Here is a 25,080-nt window from a genome sequence, read left to right as displayed (position 1 = left end):
ATTTTTTATATTTTATTGTAATGTAGAGACAAGGCTTTTAGTGACAATCATGTGTTGCGTTACAATTATATGTAAAAAAAAAAAAAAGTAAAAAAAAAAAAAAAGTCTAGATATGATATTTGGCCTTAAATCATCTGAGACCTGGCGCCCCCCCTGCGATCTTTGGGGCCCCCCCCCCCAGGTTGGGAACCACTGCTTTAAACTGTAGCTACAGGCTCTACAGCTGACAGCAGTTTTGTTCTCCTTGTGTTTTAGAGTATGTCCTCCATTCTGGACCTTTTATCTGATGTATAGACTCTTCTTGCACTATTTCTAGTTGTATTTGTTCAATGTCCTATATACATGTTGTTCACTGTTGGAGGAGCCTGTGACTTCATTGCCATATCTACACTGTAGCTAATGTGCAAATGACAATAAAGCCTTGAATTGAACTGTAGCATCACACCTGGATCTGCAGTCTGTATCACTCCCATCTTTCAGGAACATCTTCCCTCCTCGGCCAGACGCCTCGGTTCGTGTTGTGCGTTTCGTTCCGCTAGCCCATCTGCTGCCGGTCCGTCTCCTCTGTTCGGCTGCCAGAAATCTGTGTTTGGACGCATGTTGAACATGAGAAACAGACCGGGAAGCCCAAGCAGCTCATCAAACACCTCCTTTCGTACTCTTGCTGAAATGCAGAAGAGGTGGATGAAAAAAAGAAATGCTTCGTCAACGATGCTGATACCCTTCATTTGCATAAGATGCTGAGATTAGGTAGTACCCAGATGAAAAGAGACACAGTTGCCCAAATTGCTCATCAGTTTGTTTTGAGGAGAGGACAAGTATTTTTTGTCTGTGATAAATGATGATAATTTACCTCAGAGGATAGGGGATTTCACAAATGAAAAGTATTTTCCTTCAAACTTCGTCTATATCTGCACAGTCAATTGAAATCGCACTATGGTGCAATATCCAAATCGCACTTGGCAAGGCCACATTTGTGAAAAGACCTGAATGAAGTATTGTGAAGAAGACCTGGTCTACAAACGGTATTCTAGAGACTTAATAATACATATGTGTGTGGAACAGTGTCTTCTGTTGATGTGTTATTCCCTCAAATGTTGCAGCAGGAGAGAGAAATGGTTTGTGCTGAGTCACTGAAACTCTCATCAGAGTCTCCTCCGCTAATGAGCGACCTGATGAGTTTTAGGAGGATAACGGCGCGCTCAGCATTTTGAGTTCCTTCTTTCTCGGCCATACTTACTGCAACTCAGCCGGGTCGAACTCACTAAGCATCCATGTTTCTGTCTGGGACCAGAATAAATAATGCAGTTCCTCTGTGTTTGATGTGGTTCTTAAGGTTCTGTGTTTATGATGTAGTTCTTAAGGGACTTTGTTGACGGTTTGGTTCTTAAGGTACTTTGTTAACTTCGTAAATTTCCCCTCTGTGGGACTGATAAAGGTAATGTGACTCTAATTAACAATGTCGTTCTTATGGTACTTTGTTGACGGTGTGGTACGCAAGGTACTGTGTTTATGATGTGGTTCTTAAGGTTCTGTGTTTGATGTGGTTCTTAAAGTACCTTGTTTATGATGTGGTTCTTAAGGGACTTTCTTGACGGTGTGGTTCTTAAGGTTCTGTGTTCATGATATGGTTCTTAAGGTACTTTGTTGACGATGTTGTTCTTAAGGTTCTGTGTTCATGATGTGGTTCTTAAGGTACTTGTTTGACGATGTGGTTCTTAAGGTTCTGTGTTTGATGTGGTTCTTAAAGTACCTTGTTTATGATGTGGTTCTTAAGGGACTTTCTTGACGGTGTGGTTCTTAAGGTTCTGTGTTCATGATGTGGTTCTTAAGGTACTTTGTTGACGATGTGGTTCTTAAGGTTCTGTGTTCATGATGTGGTTCTTAAGGTACTTTGTTGACGATGTGGTTCTTAAGGTTCTGTGTTTGATGTGGTTCTTAAAGTACATTCTTTACGATGTGCTTCTTAAGGTACCTTGTTTATGATGTGGTTCTTAAGGTACTTTGTTTACGATGTGGTTCTTAGGGTACTTTGTTTATGATGTGGTTCTTAAGGTACCTTGTTTATGATGTGGTTCTTAAGGTACTTTGTTTATGATGTGGTTCTTAAGGTACCTTGTTTATGATGTGGTTCTTAAGGTACTTTGTTTATGATGTGGTTCTTAAGGTACTTTGTTGACGGTGTGGTTCTTAAGGTTCTGTGTTTACGATGTGGTTCTTAAGGTTCTGTGTTTACGATGTGGTTCTTAGGGTACTTTGTTCATGATGTGGTTCTTAAGGTACTTTGTTGACGATGTGGTTCTTGAGGTTCTGTGTTTGATGTGGTTCTTAAAGTACCTTGTTTATGATGTGGTTCTTAAGGGACTTTGTTGACGGTGTGGTTCTTAAGGTTCTGTGTTTACGATGTGGTTCTTAAGGTTCTGTGTTTACGATGTGGTTCTTAGGGTACTTTGTTTATGATGTGGTTCTTAAGGTTCTGTGTTTGCAATGTGGTTCTTAAGGTTCTGTGTGTGTGTCTGCAGGTCTGACCTGGGGAGATGACACCACTCAGCAGGTTCTGTCTAAAGAGCTTTCCAAACTGAGGAGGGTTCCCTTCAGAACGCAGCAGAACGGAGCCGTCTACAACACAGACAGCAGGTAAAATATATGTCCTTAGTAGATCTGAGCTTCATAGATATATGGACACCATTCAGTGTGTGAACAGGAAGTGACTGATTTGCTGCACAAAGCATGCTGGGATACCTTTGATGCAGACAAAGCTGGCTGTGTATCAAATTCAAACAGTGTCAATGTCAAGAGAGACAATGAAAAGAGCTAAAATGTGTAGTTGATAATTTATCAATGTAAAACAAACGAACAGAAACCCATTCATACAGTTGCCTTTTTGGTTAATGAACATCCTTGTGTGGAGCTGGCTGAGAAAATGTGGCAATATCTGTATAAAGCAATAAAAGAGCGCACACAAAGAATGGATAACTCTGAATGACTTTTCATGGTTTATTGCACTTATTGTAAATGGCTCTGGATCAAAACCTCAGCTAAATATAATGCAATGTAATCTTAGCTTAATCAAACGGCTGTCCAGTAACAAAGTGATGTCCCCCCTCCCCCCCTTTAGACCTTCATCTGAAGCGGTGGACCCGGCGGATCGGAGGGTCAAGCCGGTGCAGCTGGAGCTCAGCAGGAACCTCCAGACGTACCTCCAACGCCTCGGACTTATCCCCAAAACATCCTCTTCCTCCAGCCTGAGCTCACAGGGCAAGGTGAGTCTCTTCTGGGTCTCTGATGTACTTTTATTCAATCATTCTGTTATGGGTTTTTTGGTTGAGGGAGTTTATAAATTCCCATTGCAATACATGAATAGTGTTTCACATCTTTGGTTTGACCAGATGACTGCACGGCTTTCCCACATTCACTTGTTATTGGATATGACTGGTTTAACGTTTCTACTTGCAGTTATCAAACACTTTTTGCTTGCAGGATGCTGGATGATTCAGTGCCATGATTTAAGGCAGCTCTATAGAAATTGTTGGGGGATTGCATTGGAAAAAACGTATTAAACTTACTGAAAAAACTCATTTAAATTGAGTATAAAAATTGTTAAATACAAAACTCTGCACGTCTGATAAAACTAGTGGTATAAATAATAATCAACATTTTTTGGAGGCGCCTTTCATGACACCAAGAACACCATTAATATAATATATATATAGTAATACAATTTAATATATGTCTAAATGTGAACTAAACTACAGCATTATGCATTTTAATGCATTTAAATAATCTACAGTAGCTCTATAACCAATTTTGTATATTAAAAAAATAAATTATAATAATATTCCTGGTTAAATGAAATTGTTGGCAAAGTAAGCAAGACTGTTTAAAATAAATCCAGTGTATTATATAATGCACTGAATATAGACACATTGATTTGGTCCTATAATGCTAGTAGTTTAAATACAGGGATATAATGAAGTATTTTTCCATTTAGTCTTATACTGCAAGTGACACCACAGCCTAGTCAAATGTAATTGCCATAATGTTGTTGTTTTTTTACTGCCACTATAAAATAATGTAAGTTTTCCAGTGAATTCATCTCCTAATAAATCAGTATTTAAAGGTTTGACGGCGGAAGAGCAGGTGCATTGTTTTTAACGCCTTCATGTCCCCCAGCCCTCTACTCACTGCCACCTGCCTAACACACACATGTGTATAAAGTACACACTCCGTTATATAAACTCTCACACACACGCACGCACGCACGCACGACGCACGCACGCACGCCGCACGCACGCACGCACGCACGCACGCACGCACGCACGCACGCACACACACACACACACACACACACACACACTCCTTCACGATCGTTACGAGAGCCATAAAACCAGCAGAGTTCAGCAGTTCAACGCTCCAATTAATAACTCTCCCCGTGTGTGTCCCCTTTTTTGAACTTGTGGCCCTTTTCTATGCAGGTTCATGTGTTTGAGCAAAAGGAGCAGAGCTGAATGATTTCTGGTACACATGAGGGGAATAGGCTGAACGATGAATCAGAATGTCATCTAATTTGAAATATCTACATGTGCAATGTTTGGCAAAGGAATAATATATATTGTATAAATCACATTTCATTTTCTTCCAAATCATGCAGCTCTTTAATAGAGTCCCCGAACCAAAGATATAGAAGAATAACGATCCCGACCGTTTTAAATACCAGAAGTTTCCTCACATAAACACATAAAGAAGTTTGACTGTGAGGAACTTCACCGTTTATCTTGTTTTTGTTATAATCTCTCTGTGCTCCCAGGTGGGCGTTAATGGAGCCGCAGTGACTCTGCTTTTGTTCAGCTGATGGATCCGTTAATATGATGGCATAATTGCATTTAATTGTTTGTCACCCACAAAATAGGCCTTATTTTCATGTCAATAATTACTTTGTGCAGATGTTGGATTAAAGTGTTAATGATGAAGCTAAATGTGGCAAATGCTTTAAAATGCCCTCACTGTATTTAAATGCAAACTACATTTACACACACACACACACACACACACACACACACACACACACACACACACACACACACACACACACATACACATACACATACACATACACATACACATACACATACACATACACATACACACATACACACACACCATGTATACATCACTTCAGGGGACATTACATTGACTTACATGCATTTCCTGGAGACTTATCCTAACCTTAACCATAACCAACACATGCCTAACCCTAACCCTTACGGCCCGTCTACACTACAGGCATGAAAAAATCTTGAAGCTGGGCGTGTCTGAAGCTTGGCGATTTTTTGCGAGCAACCAATCACATGAATCTCCCGCCCCCGACATACAAAGCAATAGCAATGTTAAAACGAAGTAAACTGGATATAAACTCTCCAAACAGGCGAAAAACCTACCAGTTTCACCCACTGTCTCTGCCACCTCCCTCCATGCCTGGTTCCTCCGGTTTGTATCCCGGTAAATAGTTCCGGTCGTAAAGAACCGGGTGATTTGCTACCGTAATATCTCGTTTGGAATATGAGGAAATGAACTGCGGTCTGGCTCTCCCAGCTTGCACGCGGTTTGATTGGCTGCGCTTGCACTGGCGGGATTTGCATAAACGGGATTTGATTGGCTGATGCCAAGCATCGAGCCTCAAAAGTTGAACAGAATAGATGCTCGTGATGCTTGCAAAGCCATGCCATGCTCCCCACAATGCAGTTTGGCGAAGATTCAAAATCTTCTACGTCACCCCATTCAAGTGAATGGGCGAAGCGTTGAAAGCATTTTTTGATGCCTGTAGTGTAGACGTACCATTATCCTTACCCTAACTCTAACCAAGTCTTTACCCTAACATTAATGATTCCCCTCATGGGGACCTCCATTATGTCCCCATAAGGGGGGCAAGTCCCCACACGTGACTGTGTGAACAGATTTAGGTCCCCACGAGGATGGTAACGCTAGGCGACACACACACACACACACACACACACACACACACACACACACACACACACACACACACACACACACACACACAGATATATTAACTAATATGTGCCTCGCAGACAGTGTTTTTGATTCAATTCAACAATGTAAAAAGTTAAAATTTTTGTGGTGTTCTTAAAATATATTTTGGGTTTTTAATGCTTTTATTTTAGATGCGATTCACCTTAAACCACATGTCCACCCAAAAGAATGCAAAGGTTGTAATGTTTTATTCACAGCTACAGTGTAGTTGCAGTTATGCAATGGACATCTCGGGTCACATGTTCCTCAAACAATGCAATATAAATATAAACAAGACATACATTAATAATAAGAATAGTGCAAGCTCAGGACTTAAGCAGTCTCATGGCCTGTGGGATACAATCAGTGTCACATAAATCAGGAAATATCAAACTTTCTGTTACTGTTTGGGTGCTTATCGGCTTTTAAAAAGTACTTTATGTCACACATGCTTTCTCGTTTCTTCCAGACTGACCGTTTCCAGTCAGGCGTCGCTGCAGACTACTATCGCTCCAAGCCTCAGAAGTCCTCCAGCTTTTCCTCCTCTTCCTCTTCCTCGTTCTCACCGGTGCAGAAGCAGCAGAGACCTCCACCCGAGGGAGAATTCCTGCGGGGCGCCCTGAGGCAGTATCTGTCCCTGCAGAGCGGGCAGGGAGACCCCAAACTGAGGCCCTTTTACAGCAACGGGTTAGAAAACACCGGCCTGAAAACAGAGGGTCCAAAATCCAGACTGATGAAGCTGGGGAAAACTCAGGGGGCTTCAGTCAAAGAGCCTCTGACGCCTGTGGATGGTACGTGATGGAGAAGTTTGATTTATTATTATTTTTATGTTAATTAATTTGAATGTTATTTTTTCTGTATCTTATTTTGTTTTATTTCTATTTGTATTCCACACGCTATCTTGTCTTCTCGTTTTTCTTGTAACTCCATCATATACAATGTTGTTTTGTTTTTAATCTGTACATCCCACTGAGACAAACGTGTTTTGGGATATTGGGCTATTCAAATACAGTTTGATTTGATTTGATACTGTTAGAAAAATATCACTCGTCACCAGCTTAGCTTCAATATCAGGATACATGTATTTATAGCATTTGGTACAACTGGTTCCTGAACAGTTTCCTTCACATGCTGATATACAAGAGAGGGAGTTACACAGTCACAAGATGGAGGAATACCGGTCATTGTAGGTAATCAGACATTAATGTACAAAATACAGATTTTTAAAAAAATGTTGGCTTTTTTCAGAAAATCTAAAAATGCTGACGTTTTCTAAAAATTTCAAAAACATGACTTTTTCTCAAAATACGGAATTTTTCTCAAAATTTTGACTTTTTCTCAAAATCTCCAAATTATGACTTTTTTTTCAAAATCTCAAAATTATAACTTTTTCCTCCAAATGTTGACCTTTCTTCTAAAAATTATGACTTTTTCTCAAAATTATGACTTTTTTGCAAAATCAAAAAATTATGACTTTCTCAAAATCTTTCTTGAATCTCAGGACCCATGTATCTGTGATCCTCTCCAGAATGGAAGGAGTCATCACATACAGAGCATCAAGTAGTTCCTGAACAGTGTCCTTCACATGCTGATATCCAAGAGAGGGAGTTCCTCAGTCACAAGATGGAGGAATAGAAAGCAGTATTCAATGTTTACTTCAGATTAGCTCCACGTCAGAAATGATCATGCTTGTCATATGTCTCTCTCCATAGAGGCTGAATCATCATGTTAATCACATAGCTATCATATGCCTCAAACAGTCCTGATGCTCTTCTAGCTAATCACACATCCTGTCATGAAGCTACAGTTGATACCTTTGTTAGCATGTTGAACTCATGTTGGAAGAGGACATTCAGTATTTTCCCAACAAAAAGAGAGGGACATATCCGGGTCAATCTGCATGAAGTCAGGTTTATTGCTAAATTTCATTCATAATTTAAACACTCGGATTAACGCTGTAATTCAGCGGTAAAATAACGTAATGATTCCTCATGCATGTATTGGAGAAGTGCACCTCGATTCATTTTGAATGTGTTATTATTCTAAGATGTAGAGCTGTGCTTAGCCTTTCACTCTTTTCTCCGCTTTACTTTCAAGGCTTTTAACTCTGATCATTTTTAGGTTGTAGTTTGTGGCCTTGAGTTCTACCAGATATGCATTCTCGGCTTGCCTGTATTTGATTAGTTGACACATTATATTGCTCTGGGAAAACTCAGGGGGCTTCAGTCAAAGAGCCTCTGACGCCTGTGGATGGTACGTGAGGGAGAAGTTAGCTATTTATTTTTCCAATTCATTACATTTTTTTTTCACATAAATGAATCCTTTTGAGTTCCTTTATGGTTTAAAGCAGGGGTGTCAAACTCAATTTCATCGCGGCCCACATCAGCATTATGGTTGCACTCAAAGGGCCGGTTGTAACTTTAAGACTATATAAATATACATATATAATATATATAAAATAATGTATTATATTACATTATTGCCTCTGCATTGGATTATTAACGGATAGGGTAATAACTTCATAATACGTCTGAGAGCACATGATTTCATTCTAATTTATTGTATTTCGTGTGCATTTTGGTAAGGATTGTGTCTAAGGGTCTGTTCTCTCTTCTCCATGTTTCCTGCAGAGAAGTTCATCCAGAAGGTTCTGCAGAGCGTGGGCCGGCACCATGTGGACGTGGAAGGCCTGACGCAGCAGGACCTGAGCCAGCTGTCCCGCCTGATCACTGAGGCTCTGCAGGTGGTGGACAAAGATCAGAACCAGAACCAGAACCAGGACCAGGATCAGAACCAGAACCAGAACCAGGACCAGGACCAGGCAGAGATGGCAAACGTACACACTTCCTTTACTCAAGTGGAAGTACAGATACTCGTGTTTAAACATACTCTGGTGGAAGTAGAAGTACTGACTAAACTTCTTTACTCAAGTCAAAGTAAAGAGGCTTTGAAATGTACTTCAGTAAAAAGTACCCATAACTAGCAGCTGTTTTAAAGAGTACCTGACCTCCCTTTATATTAATAGAACAATAATGTCATTGTTAGCTAATGAATGTTTCCATGCTGAACAATGGCAACATGACAACGTTTTCATTGGTTCCTCTTCTTTAGAGAAGACCAGGAAATGATGGATACACGGATCGTGTTCAAATCAATAGGCACGCAATGACTCTAAATAATAATGATCACGCCACCAAACACACATTCAGACTAAAGGAACCAGCCTGTTTGGAAAATGAGAGAAGTAGAAAGTTCAGGTATTTGTGTTCAACATGTAAGAAGTAGAAAGTACAGGTATTTGAGTTCAACATGTAAGAAGTAGAAAGTACAGGTATTTGAGTTCAACATGTGAGAAGTAGAAAGTACAGGTATTTGGGTTCAACATGTAAGAAGTAGAAAGTACAGGTATTTGTGTTCAACATGTGAGAAGTAGAAAGTACAGGTATTTGAGTTCAACATGTAAGAAGTAGAAAGTACAGGTATTTGTGTTCAACATGTAAGAAGTAGAAAGTACAGGTATTTGAGTTCAATATGTAAGAAGTAGAAAGTACAGGTATTTGTTTTCAACATGTAAGAAGTAGAAAGTACAGGTATTTGTGTTCAAAATGTAAGAAGTAGAAAGTACAGGTATTTGTGTTCAACATGTAAGAAGTAGAAAGTACAGGTATTTGTGTTCAACATGTAAGAAGTAGAAAGTACAGGTATTTGAGTTCAACATGTAAGAAGTAAAAAGTACAGGTATTTGTGTTCAACATGTAAGAAGTAGAAAGTACAGGTATTTGTGTTCAACATGTAAGAAGTAAAAAGTACAGGTATTTGTGTTCAACATGTAAGAAGTAGAAAGTACAGGTATTTGTGTTCAACATGTAAGAAGTAGAAAGTACAGGTATTTGTGTTCAACATGTGAGAAGTAGAAAGTACAGGTATTTGAGTTCAACATGTAAGAAGTAGAAAGTACAGGTATTTTTGTTCAAAATGTAAGAAGTAAAAATAAAAAGTCTTCAGAAAAATAATTAGTGGAGTAAAGTACTGATACCAGAAACATGTATTTCAGTACAGTAACAAAGTATTTGTACTCCAGGCTCCAAACCGGGGCGGGACTCGGGTCAGACCTGGACCCAGAGACCTGGAGGGAGAGGAGGAAGAAGAGCCTGGCAGGGATGAGGAAGAGGAGGAAGAGGAGAAGCTGCTGGAGAACGTTCCGACAGTAAAACAACAGGAGAGCTTTCCCACAGCGCCAGCTCAACTGCAAGGTGATTTATCCCAATTCATTTTGAGTTTTTATGCAGTAAAAGCAGCTCTTTAGTTCCTGCATTATTGTTTAGAAAGGATTAAAGAAACAAAAGAGCTCTAAAGCAGCTTGCCACAACACTTTAAAAACAAACATGAAAAATAAAAAAGCATCCTGTTTAGACACAGCTAGTTTTAATGCTTGCACAACAAGTTTAAAATGAAGCGTCCTTGAGTTTCTTGAAATGCGCTTTTTATATCCAAGTGTTATAATTAATTAAATTCCCATCAAAAAGCTTTAAAAAGGCTAAAAATATATATATAACCTTGTAGCATTCTGCAAAGCTAAGTAAAGAAATACAATGTGCAAAACTAGATATCACAGGAGAGCAATTAAACCGCTTGCCACAATATCTAAATTAAAGTAAAAGAAATTATAAATAATTCAAATAATTGTATATATCATTCCAATTTAACCCAGATTTAAATCTTGAATATCAAATATAATCAAAAACTAAATCCCCGGAGAGCATTCTTACACTTCCAGAAGCACTTTCAGGTTATTATATCCTGAATGATTTCAAGCTTTTTTACTTAAACACATAGCTTTAAAATTAGTCAAAAATGCAACAATTTGACAAGAATGTAGCACGGTTCATTTAAAACCAGCAACCATCTTAATATTTACACTCTTTACATTCTGTTTTATCTTCTACTTTGAGATATTATATTGTATAATTGTTTTTTTTCTAAAACATTTGTATTTCTAATTATGTGCAATACTTTGTTTTACATACTGTTGCAATGAAAATGTGTCCCAATTTGGGATGAACAAAGTATATCTTCTCTTATTGTTATTATCTTATTATTTATGCAGAGTATTTCATGAAATAAAACACACGTGCCAAATCAACCTGTTAAGCCCGATTGCCCCTGCCGGCGGGGGCAAACACAACAATATTCACAAAACTGTGTCTCAGGGCTTCTTAACATTTAACAAACTATGAATGTGTCATACCCACTTAACGGGAGTAAACTCAGCTATCAGACAATATGAACCATTTTTACCGAAACAAAACACAAGTCTAACACCGAGCGTCTGAATTAGCACTAAGCGAAAGAGTGCTAACGCACTTAGCACATAACTCACGTTAGCAATATGTTATACTTCATGCTATCTGCACTAGATATCATATGAAAGCTGAGATTCCACAGATTCCAATGGTATGAGTATCATCACTGTGTGTCCAAAACTCACGGCAGCGAAAGCCAGGAAAGACAACACACAACTTCACTTAATGGGGCCAAGACGGCAAAAACTTCTTACCTTTGCTGTGTTCTGATCAAAAGTTGTGTTCAATGGCATTAACACGCATATAAACGCTGCTGAAGGTTAATCCAATGTCTCTGTGTCACTTTGAAATGATTACTGATAATCCATCATAACATTTATGTCAATAAACGGAGCTTCCGGTTTTAGGCAAACTGCGTGTGCATCACTCTCAATCCTCAATGGTAACATGTAGGTGGATTTAGGAACTTCCGCTCGATTCCATTGGCTCTAACAGCTCAAAAGAGGTGTCAATCACTAAAATCGACCAATGGGTTCCAGAGATTCGGCAAATACACCCAAATGACCCCAGAGGTGTTTTTTTGTTGCTAAATCTCTCTAAAAAGGTCAAATGTCACTTGTTTTGCATAAATCTTGATACAGGGTACTTATTATATGTTATAGTTTGGATTCCTAAAGCTTTTAGTCTACTATCCCATCCTTCAAGGGTGGTTTTCACTATAAGTAATGGGATTTATTTGGACGGAAACTATAATTACATTTTTTTTTTACTATGTTCAATCTGGATTTACTTTAAAATTAAAACATCTATATTGATTCTGACTTTTCTACATCCAACTCACGGGTTTATCATTACTTTGAGACATTTTTTTTCGAGCCTGAGGCCTGAAAAGCAGGCTCAGGGCTTAGCAGGTTGAATAACCACAAGAGCAAATTCATATCATTCAAATATTAAAATGGAGAAAGTCCTTGAAATACGGAAAGCTGGCTTTTGGCTCTTTGATCACATTTTTCATAATATCAGTTAATTACTATTAAAATGTCTTAAAACGTTGACTCTCTTTCCCCTAACAGAGCGCCACACAGATACTGAGGAGCAGAACATGGAGGAAAAGGTAGGTTTCATTTAGTTTTAGAGACAAGGCTGATCATTATTGCAGGAAATTATCCTCCAGTTCTCAAAATAAATTCAGCTTCTGAACAAAATGTGAATAAACTGTCCTGAGAATTTGGCAGGAACTCAATGTTCTTGTGAGAGTGTTTATAAAACTTTTGTAAAAATGCTGTCCTCCTTAGCAATTAACGAAAATGAACAACCTCTGAAATGACCAAATTGACCAATCAGAATCCAGTATTCAACTGAAGCATACAATACCGTACAATTGGATATAACAAACACTTTGAATTCCAGTTACCTACAAACCTTCTCATCTTATCCTATTTTACATGTATATAGTGCTTCGTACACATTTAATTGCACGTTGGTCACTCACACCATTTTATTTCTATTTTTATTGTTTTTGTCTTATACAGTATTTATGTTGCATTGCATCACAAATGTCCTTTCTTTGTTTTCTCTCTCTCCTTCCCCAGCCTGACCTCTTCACCAAACTCCTCGCCTACCTGGACAAATCCTCCTTTAGCTCCGCCCCCTCGGCCAGAAATCTGGACAATTTGAACATGGAAACACCCGGAGGACGACAGGTGGGGCTGGAAAACGTCCAGAGTCGCACCAGCGAGGCGGGGGTGACGGTGCAGAAGAAGGACGCCGCTCAGCAGTTGGAGGAAGTGTCGGAGGTTCACGGATGGATCAAAGACGTGGCGCCACCTCCGGCTGCTCTGGTTTACGACGATCCGCACAAAAACACACTTCAAGTCCCCGAACTGCAGCTGGACGTCAAGCAAGAAGGCGGGAAGAAGGCCGACGAGGACGTGTTCGGATACGTCATCACCGACACCGAGTGAGTATAAAACTACTGACATACAAGAGGGTCTGCACCAAAAAAAGACTTCTAGCTCAATACTTCATTCAAATGGCTTCAATCTCTTCAGTTCATGTAATTTTGATAAGAACATTTCTTGTACATTGCATATGTTTGAAATAATGCACTTTCACAGAGTGAGTATAAAACTAATGAAGCTTAGCGCAACTTCAAGGAGGAAGACCAATCCTCTGGTGTTACACGTCATTTCAATACTCTGTCCTCCCAATAAGTGACCGGGGGCGTTACTCCCCAGCTAGCCAATCATCGCACCCGCTACCCCTTTAAATCTGCTCTTCCCTCTCCGTCAGTCGTCATTTTAGGCGTCACGCACAACCCTCCTCCACCCCTTCGCCTCCCGTCTCCTAATACAGGGCCAAGCTAAAAACTTCTCCCTTCAGACCAGACCGAACCACTTATCACCACCACTAGTGTCTAGACCCCGGGGGGTTCATCGGAGCGGTTTCCCCTCCTGAATGATCATCCTGCAAACCGGGGCCTTATCGCCAAACATCATTTCATTCACTTGTAGTAATCCGTCACCATTCCCTCATATCAGGCGTCCGGTAATAAACATGTATTTCATACATCATGTCTCTCCTAATTGAACTGACATACACACAGGTATTATGGGTAAAAACCAGAGGAAGAAGTATTTATATTTTGGGGTAGAAACTAGGGCTGCACAATTTGGAGAAAGAAAACTATGGATATTGCAAACCATCCTCTTGCCATTTTTAATATAACTCTGATGAGTCGGTATTACTTTCTTGGATATGTTTTGTCTAATAGAGACTGAAATGATGATGCAAATGTTGTCACTCTAACTTAATTTGTAGATTCATGATCTCCCTTCCTCATCTTCTTTTCAACCTGTTAAGCCCCCATGCCCCCGCAAGTTCAATGGCATCGCTGCTGAAGGTTAATCCAATGTGTCTGTGTCACTTTGAAATGATTTCTGATAATCCATCTTTATATTTACTAGTTTGAGCCTAGGTTTCAGTTTTCAGACCATAACATAGATTTCGACTTGCTGCACGTCACACTCCCCCCTCAATGGTGACGTGTGTGTGTATGTGGAACTTCTCCTTCGATTCTATTGGCTCTCACGGTTCAAAAGAGGTGTCAATCACCAAAATCGACCAATGGGTTCCAGAGAAACGGCAAATCCACCCAAATGACCCCAAAGGTGTTTCTTTTGTTGCTAAATCTCTCTAAAAAGGTCAAATGTCACTTTTTGCATCAATCTTGATACACGGTACTTATTATATGTTATAGTTTGGATTCCTAAAGCTTTTAGTCTACTATCCCATCATTCAAGGGTGGTTTTCACTGTAAGTAATGTTGTCTTTTTGGACGGACACTATAATTAAATTAAATTAAAACATCTATATCGATTCTGACTTCTCTACATCCAACTCACAGGTTTAGCATTGCTTTGAGAAAAAAGATTATTAATTTACCCCTTTTTAGAAGTGAAGATATGTTCATTTGTTCTGGGAATGTCATTTTCGAGCCTGAGACCTGGAAAACAGGCTCGGGGCTTAACAAGTTAATACTGTTGTATTTACCAAAGTTTTCCTAGTGTATACAACTTCTTCGCCTTCTTCTTTGCCTGACTATGATATCCCTGTAAGAACAACAATGAAGTAGTATTTGTACTTTCAATAAAGGCATGTATTCCTGCTGAATACACGTGTCATTTTGCTTCAGTGATAGGAAGCAGTATTCGCGAGTCTATTCACTAAAGACACACGTCAGCTAAAGCTACGCCTAAATCTAGCCACTTGAAAGCAAACGCCCTTTTTAAGAAGCGTAAAAGCTTCTGACATTCACCAGTGAGGTGTTTAGTGACATATTTTATGTCGTAGAACAAAATGTTACAATGTCTTCAGCTTGTGTTTACCACAGACCTTATTTCAGGCATCTAATATAACTACTACAGTGCTGAAATGCTGATTCATTTCCGGGTTAAGGTCTCATTCGAGCACCAGAGATTTTGAATAGATTGTGTCAAAGCTGTGCTCTGTCCTGCTGTTACAGGCTGTTTAATGTGAGAAAGATCCGAACCCTCCATACTGTAGGATCTGCAGAGATCATGGAGTCAGATCTGAAGCAGCTGCTTTGAGGACTGCCTCACACTGTGTCTGTAATCCGGGCTGTTAGTAACTTCTAATACGCAGAAAATCTAATTTTACCAACAGTGGTTCAAGGGTTGGAAGGGTTACTTTAAAAATGTATTCACTTACAAGTCATTACCTGTTAGACAAGGAGAGTGTAACCTAAGATAAGTAAGCTAATCTAATGCGCAAGTATCACAATTCATATATTATGCACATTTCTGCACAGATCTCCACTTTAAAATATAATATAATACACGTCAGTTGTCATATATTCATTGTAATACACTTTTTTTCTCTCTTTTGTATATTTAAATTTAGTGTAAATACTTCTCTTACATTTTTTTTTGAATGCTAAATCTTAATTTTTTTAACATTTTATTTTTATAATCATTATATCTTTGACCTACGAATATTACGAAGCAAATTACATTACTTTTCATTTAGCTGACGCTTTTATCCAGGGACAATTACAGGGACATTCTCCCTGGAGTAACTAAAGGTTAAGTGCCTTACTCAAGGGCACACTAGTGGTGGTGTTCCTGGCGGGATTTGAACTCACAACCTTCTGAAGTAACATAATATATGTAATCTGTCCTCTGCTCAGTGTTACTCTTGGGGGTGAGTCTTGTTTAATTTCTAATTTCTCTTCCTCTTCATCAGTGGGCTGCAGACGGACGAAGGGCTCCACCTGATGGAGATCCTGGCTCACATGGCTAAAATCCAGATGACCGACTTCGCCGAGCTCTCGTAAGTATTTCTGTTTTTATTTATTGGTCACACTTCAGCAGATATGAGTTGATCAACTGCTTAAAAGGACACAAGTCAGAGGACATTTGCACGTCAACCCCATGGTCACCGACACGTTTTAACACAAGAGTTACGTGTATTTTTTGCTAGGGAAGATTTCAGCCTTACTCTATGCCTATAAATCAGAATGACTAACCATAATAAAAAACAAAGTAAAACAAATAAAATAAATGTGTTAATAATATCCTACTTCTATATGTTGTTAGCTGTAATTGGCCCTTCATAGTATATATTTGACACATAGTCTTCACATATATATTTCATTGTCACTGCATATATTTAACTTTTTAGTTATGTTTAATTTTCTTTTTTGTGTCTATGTTTATATTTGTTTATTTCGTACTATTTTTTTTCCAGTGTGCAATGTCTTGTTTCCATGCTGCTGTGACGGAAAACAAATCCAAATTGGTATCAATAAAGTATATCTTATCTTTAAAAACCTCAAAATAAACCAAAACATTTTTGCATGTCATCTTTTCGCTCTCCAATGGAGGAAAGTCCTCACAACGCGAGATGTGGGTCCACACAAGCTACTGTAAACCAGCATATTCTGTACACACACAAAACTCCAGCTCCTCCTGATACTAATAATAAACACATTTGTAATGCTTATAATGTCCTTCTAAAACTTTGAACGCATCGCAATATCACTTTGAAACACATCCTCAGACTAGAAACAGTGCAGGAGCAAAGGTCAGTACATGATCCTTCCTGTTTACGGTTCGCTTTACGTTCTTAGCAAACCTTCAGGCTCAAGTGGGCGGCACATTTCTTCTAAAAGGGCGAGCATCTCGATCAGGAAACTCTTCAGATATCCCCGCGTGGAAGATGAACAATGCCTTGTTTACATGCTGGGATCAATAACATATATATTATCTTTAAAAACCTCAAAATAAACAGAAAAGTGTTGCATGTCACCTTTTTGCTCTCCAATGAGGGCGAGTCCTCACAATGCAAGATGTGGGTCCACACAAGCTACTATAAACCAGCATATCCTGTACACACACACAACTCCAGCTCCTCCTGAAGCTCATAATAAACCCATTTGTCATGCTGATAATGTCCTGTCAAAACCCTCTTTGCCCTTTAATAGAGTAGCAGTTATGGACATGCCAGCTGTCAGATGGCCAAACAGTTGAATACAATTAAGAAAAACATTATAACGTCCTTCTAAAACTTTAAATTCATCACAATATCACTTTGAAACACATCCTCAGACTAGAAAACAGTGCAGGAGCAAAGGTCTGTACATGACTCATCCTGTTTATGGCGTGCTTTACGTTCCAGACATCAGCCAAATGCACCTTCAAGCTCATGTGGGCGGTACATTTTTTCTAAAAGGTCGAGCATCTCGTACTGGAAACTCTTCAGATATCCCCGCGTGGAAGATGAGCAATGCCTTGTTTACATGCTGGGATCAATATCATATATATTATCTTTACATACCTCAAAATAAACCCAAAAAGTTTATCATTTCAGCTTTTTGGCTTCCAATTGAGCCAAGTCCTCACAATGTGGGTGTGTTTCCAGCTGTGGGTCCACACAAGCTACTATAAACCAGAATTTAATGTACACACACAACTCCAGCTCCTCCTGAAGCTCATAATAAACCCATTTTAAATGCTTATAATGTCCTTATAAAACCCCTCTTTGCCCTTTAATAGAGAAGAACTTAAGGACATGCCAGCTGTCAGTTGGCCAAACAGATGAATACAATTAAGAAAAACATTATAACGTCCTTCTAAAACTTTAAATTCATCCCAATAAAACTTTGAAACACATCCTCAGACTAGAAACAGTGCAGGAGCAAAGGTCAGTACATGACTCATACTGTTTATGGCGTGCTTTACGTTCCAGACATCAACAAAATGCACCTTCAAGCTCATGTGGGCGGTACATTTTTTCTAAAAGGGCGAGCATCTCGTACAGGAAACTCTTCAGATATCCCTTTGAGGAAGATGAGCAATGCCTTGTTTACACGCTGGGATCAATAACGTATGAAGGGCCGTGTAGGCCAAAATTAAAACTCACCTCGCTCACACACTACTGAAAACATGTGGCCTTGCACAAACACTACTGAAATACTCTCACGTTTATGGGCTCAGAACAGTCTCATAATACACACATGCACACAGAAGGATTCACACTTGTGTTTTTCAATGCACACACAAATGTGTTCCGTTTCATATACATGTAAATAAAATCCAAATACAGAAAAAAGTTTAAAATGTGTATTTTTTATCCACACATATTTGTTTTCCGTTTAAATCCCCTGAACCTGCAAACACAAACCGCTTTCTGTGCACGGATCGCTGTGCATTCGTGTGTGGGTTTTTTGAGACTCCCCTGACGGTCAGCCGATTCGTACTTGTAATTTTTTCTAACTATAGCCAATCAGATGTCTCCTCCAGTCTAAGCCAATCACATGAGCGCGCCCCCACGAGGGTAGATTTCTTGCGTTCATGACGTAGCGCTTCATGTACGCATTTTGCGCAGTCCGGAGCTGACAGGTCCATGGAGCCTGCCTGCAGGCGCTAATCTCAGGACACCTCCACTCCCAGTACATTGCCTTTCCGAACAGGAAATGCACGCAAATACAAGCCTTTATATTATTAAGGTACAGCGCCACTTTCCGAACCATTGATGAATGCTTGTGTGTACACAAAAATGGCAGGCAAAACCGTTTTAAATGTGTGTTTCCTGTATGGCGAATACAGCTGCTTTATGTATGTCTGTAGGAAGTTGTTGTGAGTGTGGAGGTAGCAGCTACAGGTTAGCTTAGCCTAATCGATCAGTGCACTACGAAGCCATTGCTAGACGGTCATTATCGGCCGATATTCACTCTTAATAGTTTGATCGGTGCTCTCTATAAAGGCCGATCAGAAGAGCTGGATCTGATCGATATGGACATAAACGCGAGTGAAGTGTAACCGGACGCGAGAGAGAGATCAGATCAGCTGCTGAGTCTGACGGAGACATGCAGCTCTGCATGATCACCTGAAGCTCCGCCCTCTGTTTAGCGAGCTGACCGGACTGCGCAAAATGCGTATATGAAGTGTCATGAACGCAAGAAATCATACCCTCGTGGGGGCGCGCTCATGTGATTGGCTTAGACTGGAGGAGACATCTGATTGGCTATAGATAGAAAAAATTACAAGTACGAATCGGCTGACCGTCAGGGGAGTCTCAAAAAACCCACACACGAATGCACAGCGATCCGTGCACAGAAAGCGGTTTGTGTTTGCAGGTTCAGGGGATTTAAACGGAAAACAAATATGTGTGGATCAAAAATACATATGTAAAACTTTTTTCATGTATATGAAACGGAACACATTTGTGTGTGCATTGAAAAACACAAGTGTGGATTCCGGAAATACAAGTGTGAATCCTTCTGTGTGCATGTGTGTATTATGAGACTGTTCTGAGCCCATACACATTCACTACTGAACACCTCACACACACACAACTGAAAATTAAACCTCACACACATACTACTGAAAATCAACCTCTCACACACACACACACACACACACACACACGCACACACACACACACACACGCACACACACACACACACACACACACACACACACACACACACACACACACACACACACACACACACACACACACACACACACACACACACACACACACACACACACACACACACACACACACACACACACACACACACACACACACACACACACACACACACACACACACACACACACAACTGAAAATGTACCATATGTTTTCAGTAGTGTGTGTGTGAGGTATTCAGTAGTGAATGTGAGAGTATTTCAGTAGTGTGTGTGCAAGGCCAGATGTTTTCAGTAGTGTGTGCGCGAGGTGAGTTTGAATTTTGGCCTGCACGGCCCCTCATAATAACGTATATCTTATCTTTAAAAACCTCAAAATAAACCGATAAAGTTTTGCATTTCACCTTTTTTGCTCTCCATTGGAAGCGAGTCCTCACAATGCGAGTGTGCTGCCAGATGTGGGTCCACACAAGCTACTATAAACCAGCATATCATGTAAACACACACAACTCCAGCTCTTCCTGAAGCTCATAATAAACACATATGTAATGCTGATAATGTCCTTCTAAAACTTTAAAATCATCACAATATCACTTTGAAACAGTGCAGGAGCAAAGGTCAGAACATGACTCATCCTGTTTATGGTTCGCTTTACGTTCTTAGTGCACCTGCAGGCTCAAGTGGGCGGCACATTTCTCTAAAAGGGCGAGCGTCTCGTACAGGAAACTCTTCAGATATCCCCTCGTGGAGGAAGAGTATGATTTACCCCCCCCCCCCCCTCCCCAAAGCTTGTAGGATCAGAGAGGGCAAACAGGTGGGATCAAAACAGAAAGATTTTTCCAATGGCACAAAGCGTTCGAATCCGAAGTGAGGAAAATATAAAAAAAACATTGCCCTCACAGAGTAGAAACACAAGGACGATGCCTTATTCTTATTCTGTCAACATACTCTTTGCTCCTGGGGGGGGGGGACAGAGAGCATTGAGGGCTTCTTCTCTGAGTTATCGACGTCTTGCAATCACGTATTAATGAGACTGAACTCTGCCTCTCTTTCCATCACTTCTCTCTGTCTGCTTCTTTTCCACTCAATTTATTTCATCACCTCTCTCCTCCTCTCTGAAGAGTTGTTGCTATATTTCCCCCACAGGTGAGTTTGCAACTGCTGCAGGGGATAATAGTCAGTACACAGACGTTATATATAGTGTATAGTGTATAGGGATGGGTACCGAGAACCGGTACTAAGTCGATACCGGTACCTGATTGGACGGTATCGGTATACCGTTAAGCCGCTGGACAAACGGTGCTGCTATCGGTATATCTGCTACGTCTACTTCCTTAGTTTAACTTTAAACCATTCTGGTTGGTTGGGAACCCTCATCCCATGTGATGTATCCGGTTTGAGACCCCTCTGATTGGCCACTGTAAATGCCACTCCTCATCTCTCTCAACAGCGCTCTTATTATTGTTGTGAGACTCCCGCAGGCATGGCGGACAGAGCGAAGCGATCCAAGGTCTGGGTGCACTTTAAAAAAAATGTAGTGGCGATAGTGCAAGGTGCAATCTATGTACTCAATTAGCTGCTTGTAAAGGGGGTGACACAAGCAACTTAATGAAGCATTTGCAATCGAGACACTCATTGAATCTAAACCGGTGCTAGCGATACTGCTAGTGCTAATAGTGCTAATAGTGCTAATAGTGCTAGCGGGCTTCAGCCGCGCCGTGTGTAAATGTGACCTGAGCGAAGGCTCGCAGGCAGGTTAGCTGCTGCGCAAAGGTAATATGTTTTATTTACCTGAGTGCAGTCTTGCAGGCACATCGCCTTGTCTTTTTTTGGTTTATTAACACCAAATTATTGAAAAGTATCGATAAGAGTATCGAAAAATACCGATACCGATAAGCAGTACCGGTATCGATAAAATCCTAACGATACCCATCCCTAGTGTGTGTACATTTAAGTGTGCAGGCCTCTATGGTCACAGGTAGAAAAAACTGATGCAGCTTAGGGGTCAACCGTGCCAAAACCTACCAGAAACAAAATGTGTTTTGCTAGTTTTAATGCAACTTCGGTCTTTTTTCCAATGTTTGCCTTCACCTCCATCAATTATGATGAAACTGCACCTCAAGAAGAAAGGGGATTTAGCAGAAGTTACAAATTGTATTTAGGCGTAAGAGTTACAGTTAAAGTCAAAGTCAAAACCCTTCCTTGGAAATAGTTTGATTAAATAGTCCCAACTCGTGGTCAACTCAGTCGATTATTCCAGGGAAAAATCTGTATTTTTAGCGGATTATCAAGGCTTTGTTGTTCTTCTTGTACTCTATTTGATAATTTTACATTATTTTTTCCTTTATTTTATCCAAAGTGTATTAAAATAAAAAAGTTTAACTATATTACTTCAAAAATATTGCAATATTCATGTAAGAATACACATCAACTTCATGAAGTATAGCTGCAGTCCTGCAAAACAAACTGACATGTTAATAAGAACCGTTTAATCTGGCTCATTAACGTTATAATCTCTTATGAGTGGTCACACAGTCATTAGAAATGCTCACCTCAAGTCAAAACGTTTGCTAAACACTCAGTAACGGCCCGTCTACACTACAGGCATCGAAAAATGCTTTCAACGCTTCGCCCATTCACTTGAATGGGGTGACGTAGAAGATTTTTAATCTTCGCCGAACTGCATTGTGGGGAGCATGGCATGGCTTTGCAAGCATCACGAGCATCTATCGGCATCAAAAGCTGAACAATGTTCAACTTTTGAGGCTCGATGCTTGGCATCAGCCAATCAAATCCAGTTTATGCAAATCCCACCAGTGCAAGCGCTAGCCAATCAAACCGCGCGCAAGACAGAGCCAGACCGCAGTTCATTTCCTCATATTCCAAACGAGATATTACGGTAGCAAATCACCCGGTTCTTTACGACCAGAACTATTTACCGGGATTCAAACCGGAGGAACCAGGCATGGAGGGAGGTGGCAGAGACAGTGGGTGAAACTGGTAGTTTTCGCCTGTTTGGAGAGTTTATATCCAGTTTACTTCGTTTTAACATTGCTATTGCTTTGTATGTCGGGGGCGGGAGATTCATGTGATTGGTTGTTGGTCGCGTTGCTCGCAAAAAATCGCCAAGCTTCAGACACGCCCAGCTTCAAGATTTTTTGATGCCTGTAGTGTAGATGGGCCGTTGGCTGTCGTTTTATCCAAATTATATCTATAAAAAAAACGTCGAAAATCGTTGGTTATATTCCCCTTTATTCTTAGCAAAAAGCTCAAAAGCATCTCACTCTGAGCACACAGTGGCTCAGGAAGAGTGGATGTTGTGGTATTTATTAGGCTGTGATTACTGCGATCTGTGCAGAATACTTTTGGTTTATTTATCTGTTATCTTGTGGGTGCAGCGCGTTTAGATGCTATTATGAAGTATTGATGTTTGACAATGACAGCCTCTCTGTGTTGTTTGTCCTCAAGAAAGTGATTTTGTTCTGCAGCGGCTTTTCGTAACTTTTTAGATTGTTAAATTGAGTGAAAAACACTATCTAGTGATGCCCACATGATTGCACTTCAGCCGAAAGGACGACATATTTCACATTCTGTCAGATGTTTGCATTTAAAACAAGACTCATCCCTGACCCTGCAGAGCAACAACAGCACTTAGGAACAGGAGAGGGGCTGTTGCATAATCAGCGCTGTGTGTGTGTGTGTGTGTGTGTGTGTGTGTGTGTGTGTGTGTGTGTGTGTGTGTGTGTGTGTGTGTGTGTGTGTGTGTGTGTGTGTGTGTGTGTGTGTGTGTGTGTGTGTGTGTGTGTGTGTGTGTGTGTGTGTGTGTGTGTGTGTGTGTGTGTGTGTGTGTGTGTGTGTGTGTGTGTGTGTGTGTGTGTGTTAATTGAACACAGAAATAATTGAGGTGTACATTCATGTGTGTGTGGACAGGTGGGTGGCTTTGGGTCGTTCGATTCTCACACACACAAAAACACATACATGCATACCTACACACACACACACACACACACACACACACACACACACACACACACACACACACACACACACACACACACACACACACACACACACACACACTCTCTCCCTCTCTCCGGCCCCGTTGCTCCTTGCTGTGTTGTGAGTCTCTGGGTGGCCTGTACTGTTCTCCGGTTCTAATGCACCTTTTGTCTTTGTTCTCCTTTTTTCTGGGGAATGAAAGGATAAAGCTGCACATTAGGAGGGGGGAGATGTGGGAGGGAGGGATGGTGATGGATCGGACGCAGAGAAAGCTAGAAGGGGGAGACAGAGATATGGAGAAAGAGAAAGAGAGCGAGAGCTAGGGGTCTCTTTTGTTGCGAGGCAGTGAAAGCCCAGCAGGGGGCGCTGCCCGGACAATTTGTCTGCGGCGCCACGCTTATTCCCAGAGATGCTAAAAGTACACACATCTTTTACTCAAGTAGAAGTACAGATACTCGTGTTTAAAAATACTCTGGTGAAAGTAGAAGTACTGACTAAACTTCTTTACTCAAGTCAAAGTAAAGAGGCTTTGAAATGTACTTAAGTAAAAAGTACCCATAACAAGCAGCTGTTTTAAAGAGTACCTGACCTCCCTTTATATTAATAGAACAATAATGTCATTGTTAGCTAATGAATGTTTCCATGCTGAACAACGGCAACATGACAACGTTTTCATTGGTCCCTCTTCTTTAGAGAAGACCAGGAAATGATGGATACACGGATCGTGTTCAAATCAATAGGCACGCAATGACTCTAAATAATAATGATCACGCCACCAAACACACATTCAAACTAAAAGAACCAGCCTGTTTGGAAAATGAGAGAAGTAGAAAGTACAGGTATTTGTGTTCAACATGTAAGAAGTAGAAAGTACAGGTATTTGAGTTCAACATGTAAGAAGTAGAAAGTACAGGTATTTGTGTTCAACATGTAAGAAGTAGAAAGTACAGGTATTTGAGTTCAACATGTAAGAAGTAGAAAGTACAGGTATTTGGGTTCAACATGTAAGAAGTAGAAAGTACAGGTATTTGTGTTCAACATGTAAGAAGTAGAAAGTACAGGTATTTGTGTTCAACATGTGAGAAGTAGAAAGTACAGGTATTTGAGTTCAACATGTAAGAAGTAGAAAGTACAGGTATTTGGGTTCAACATGTAAGAAGTAGAAAGTACAGGTATTTGTGTTCAACATGTGAGAAGTAGAAAGTAAAAAGTCATCAGAAAAATAAGTAGTGTAGAAAAGTACTGATACCAGAAACATGCACTTAAGTACAGTAAAAAAGTATTTGTACTCC

General features: G+C 40.2%; 1 protein-coding gene across 5 annotated transcripts in view; it reads left to right on the top strand.

The window, feature by feature from the left end:
• LOC307017664 (receptor-type tyrosine-protein phosphatase N2-like) overlaps positions 1 to 25,080 on the top strand; it is a 244,955-nt gene that overhangs the window by 40,269 nt on the left and 179,606 nt on the right. For 4 of the 5 annotated variants that reach the window (XM_079647346.1, XM_079647344.1, XM_079647348.1 and 1 more), the window contains 8 exons: positions 2,523 to 2,637; positions 3,119 to 3,263; positions 6,500 to 6,821; positions 8,661 to 8,866; positions 10,112 to 10,283; positions 12,407 to 12,447; positions 12,926 to 13,293; positions 16,098 to 16,184. In XM_079647346.1, the coding sequence (XP_079503472.1) occupies positions 2,523 to 2,637; positions 3,119 to 3,263; positions 6,500 to 6,821; positions 8,661 to 8,866; positions 10,112 to 10,283; positions 12,407 to 12,447; positions 12,926 to 13,293; positions 16,098 to 16,184 (1,456 nt within the window). The remainder of the gene's footprint in view (positions 1 to 2,522; positions 2,638 to 3,118; positions 3,264 to 6,499; positions 6,822 to 8,660; positions 8,867 to 10,111; positions 10,284 to 12,406; positions 12,448 to 12,925; positions 13,294 to 16,097; positions 16,185 to 25,080) is intronic. The other variant, XM_079647345.1, reaches the window with a different exon arrangement.

The sequence above is a fragment of the Notothenia rossii genome, assembly GCF_949606895.1.
Source record: "Notothenia rossii genome assembly, chromosome: 9".
Taxonomy (NCBI): Eukaryota; Metazoa; Chordata; class Actinopteri; order Perciformes; family Nototheniidae; genus Notothenia; species Notothenia rossii.
This window is presented reverse-complemented; position numbering and strand designations above follow the sequence as displayed.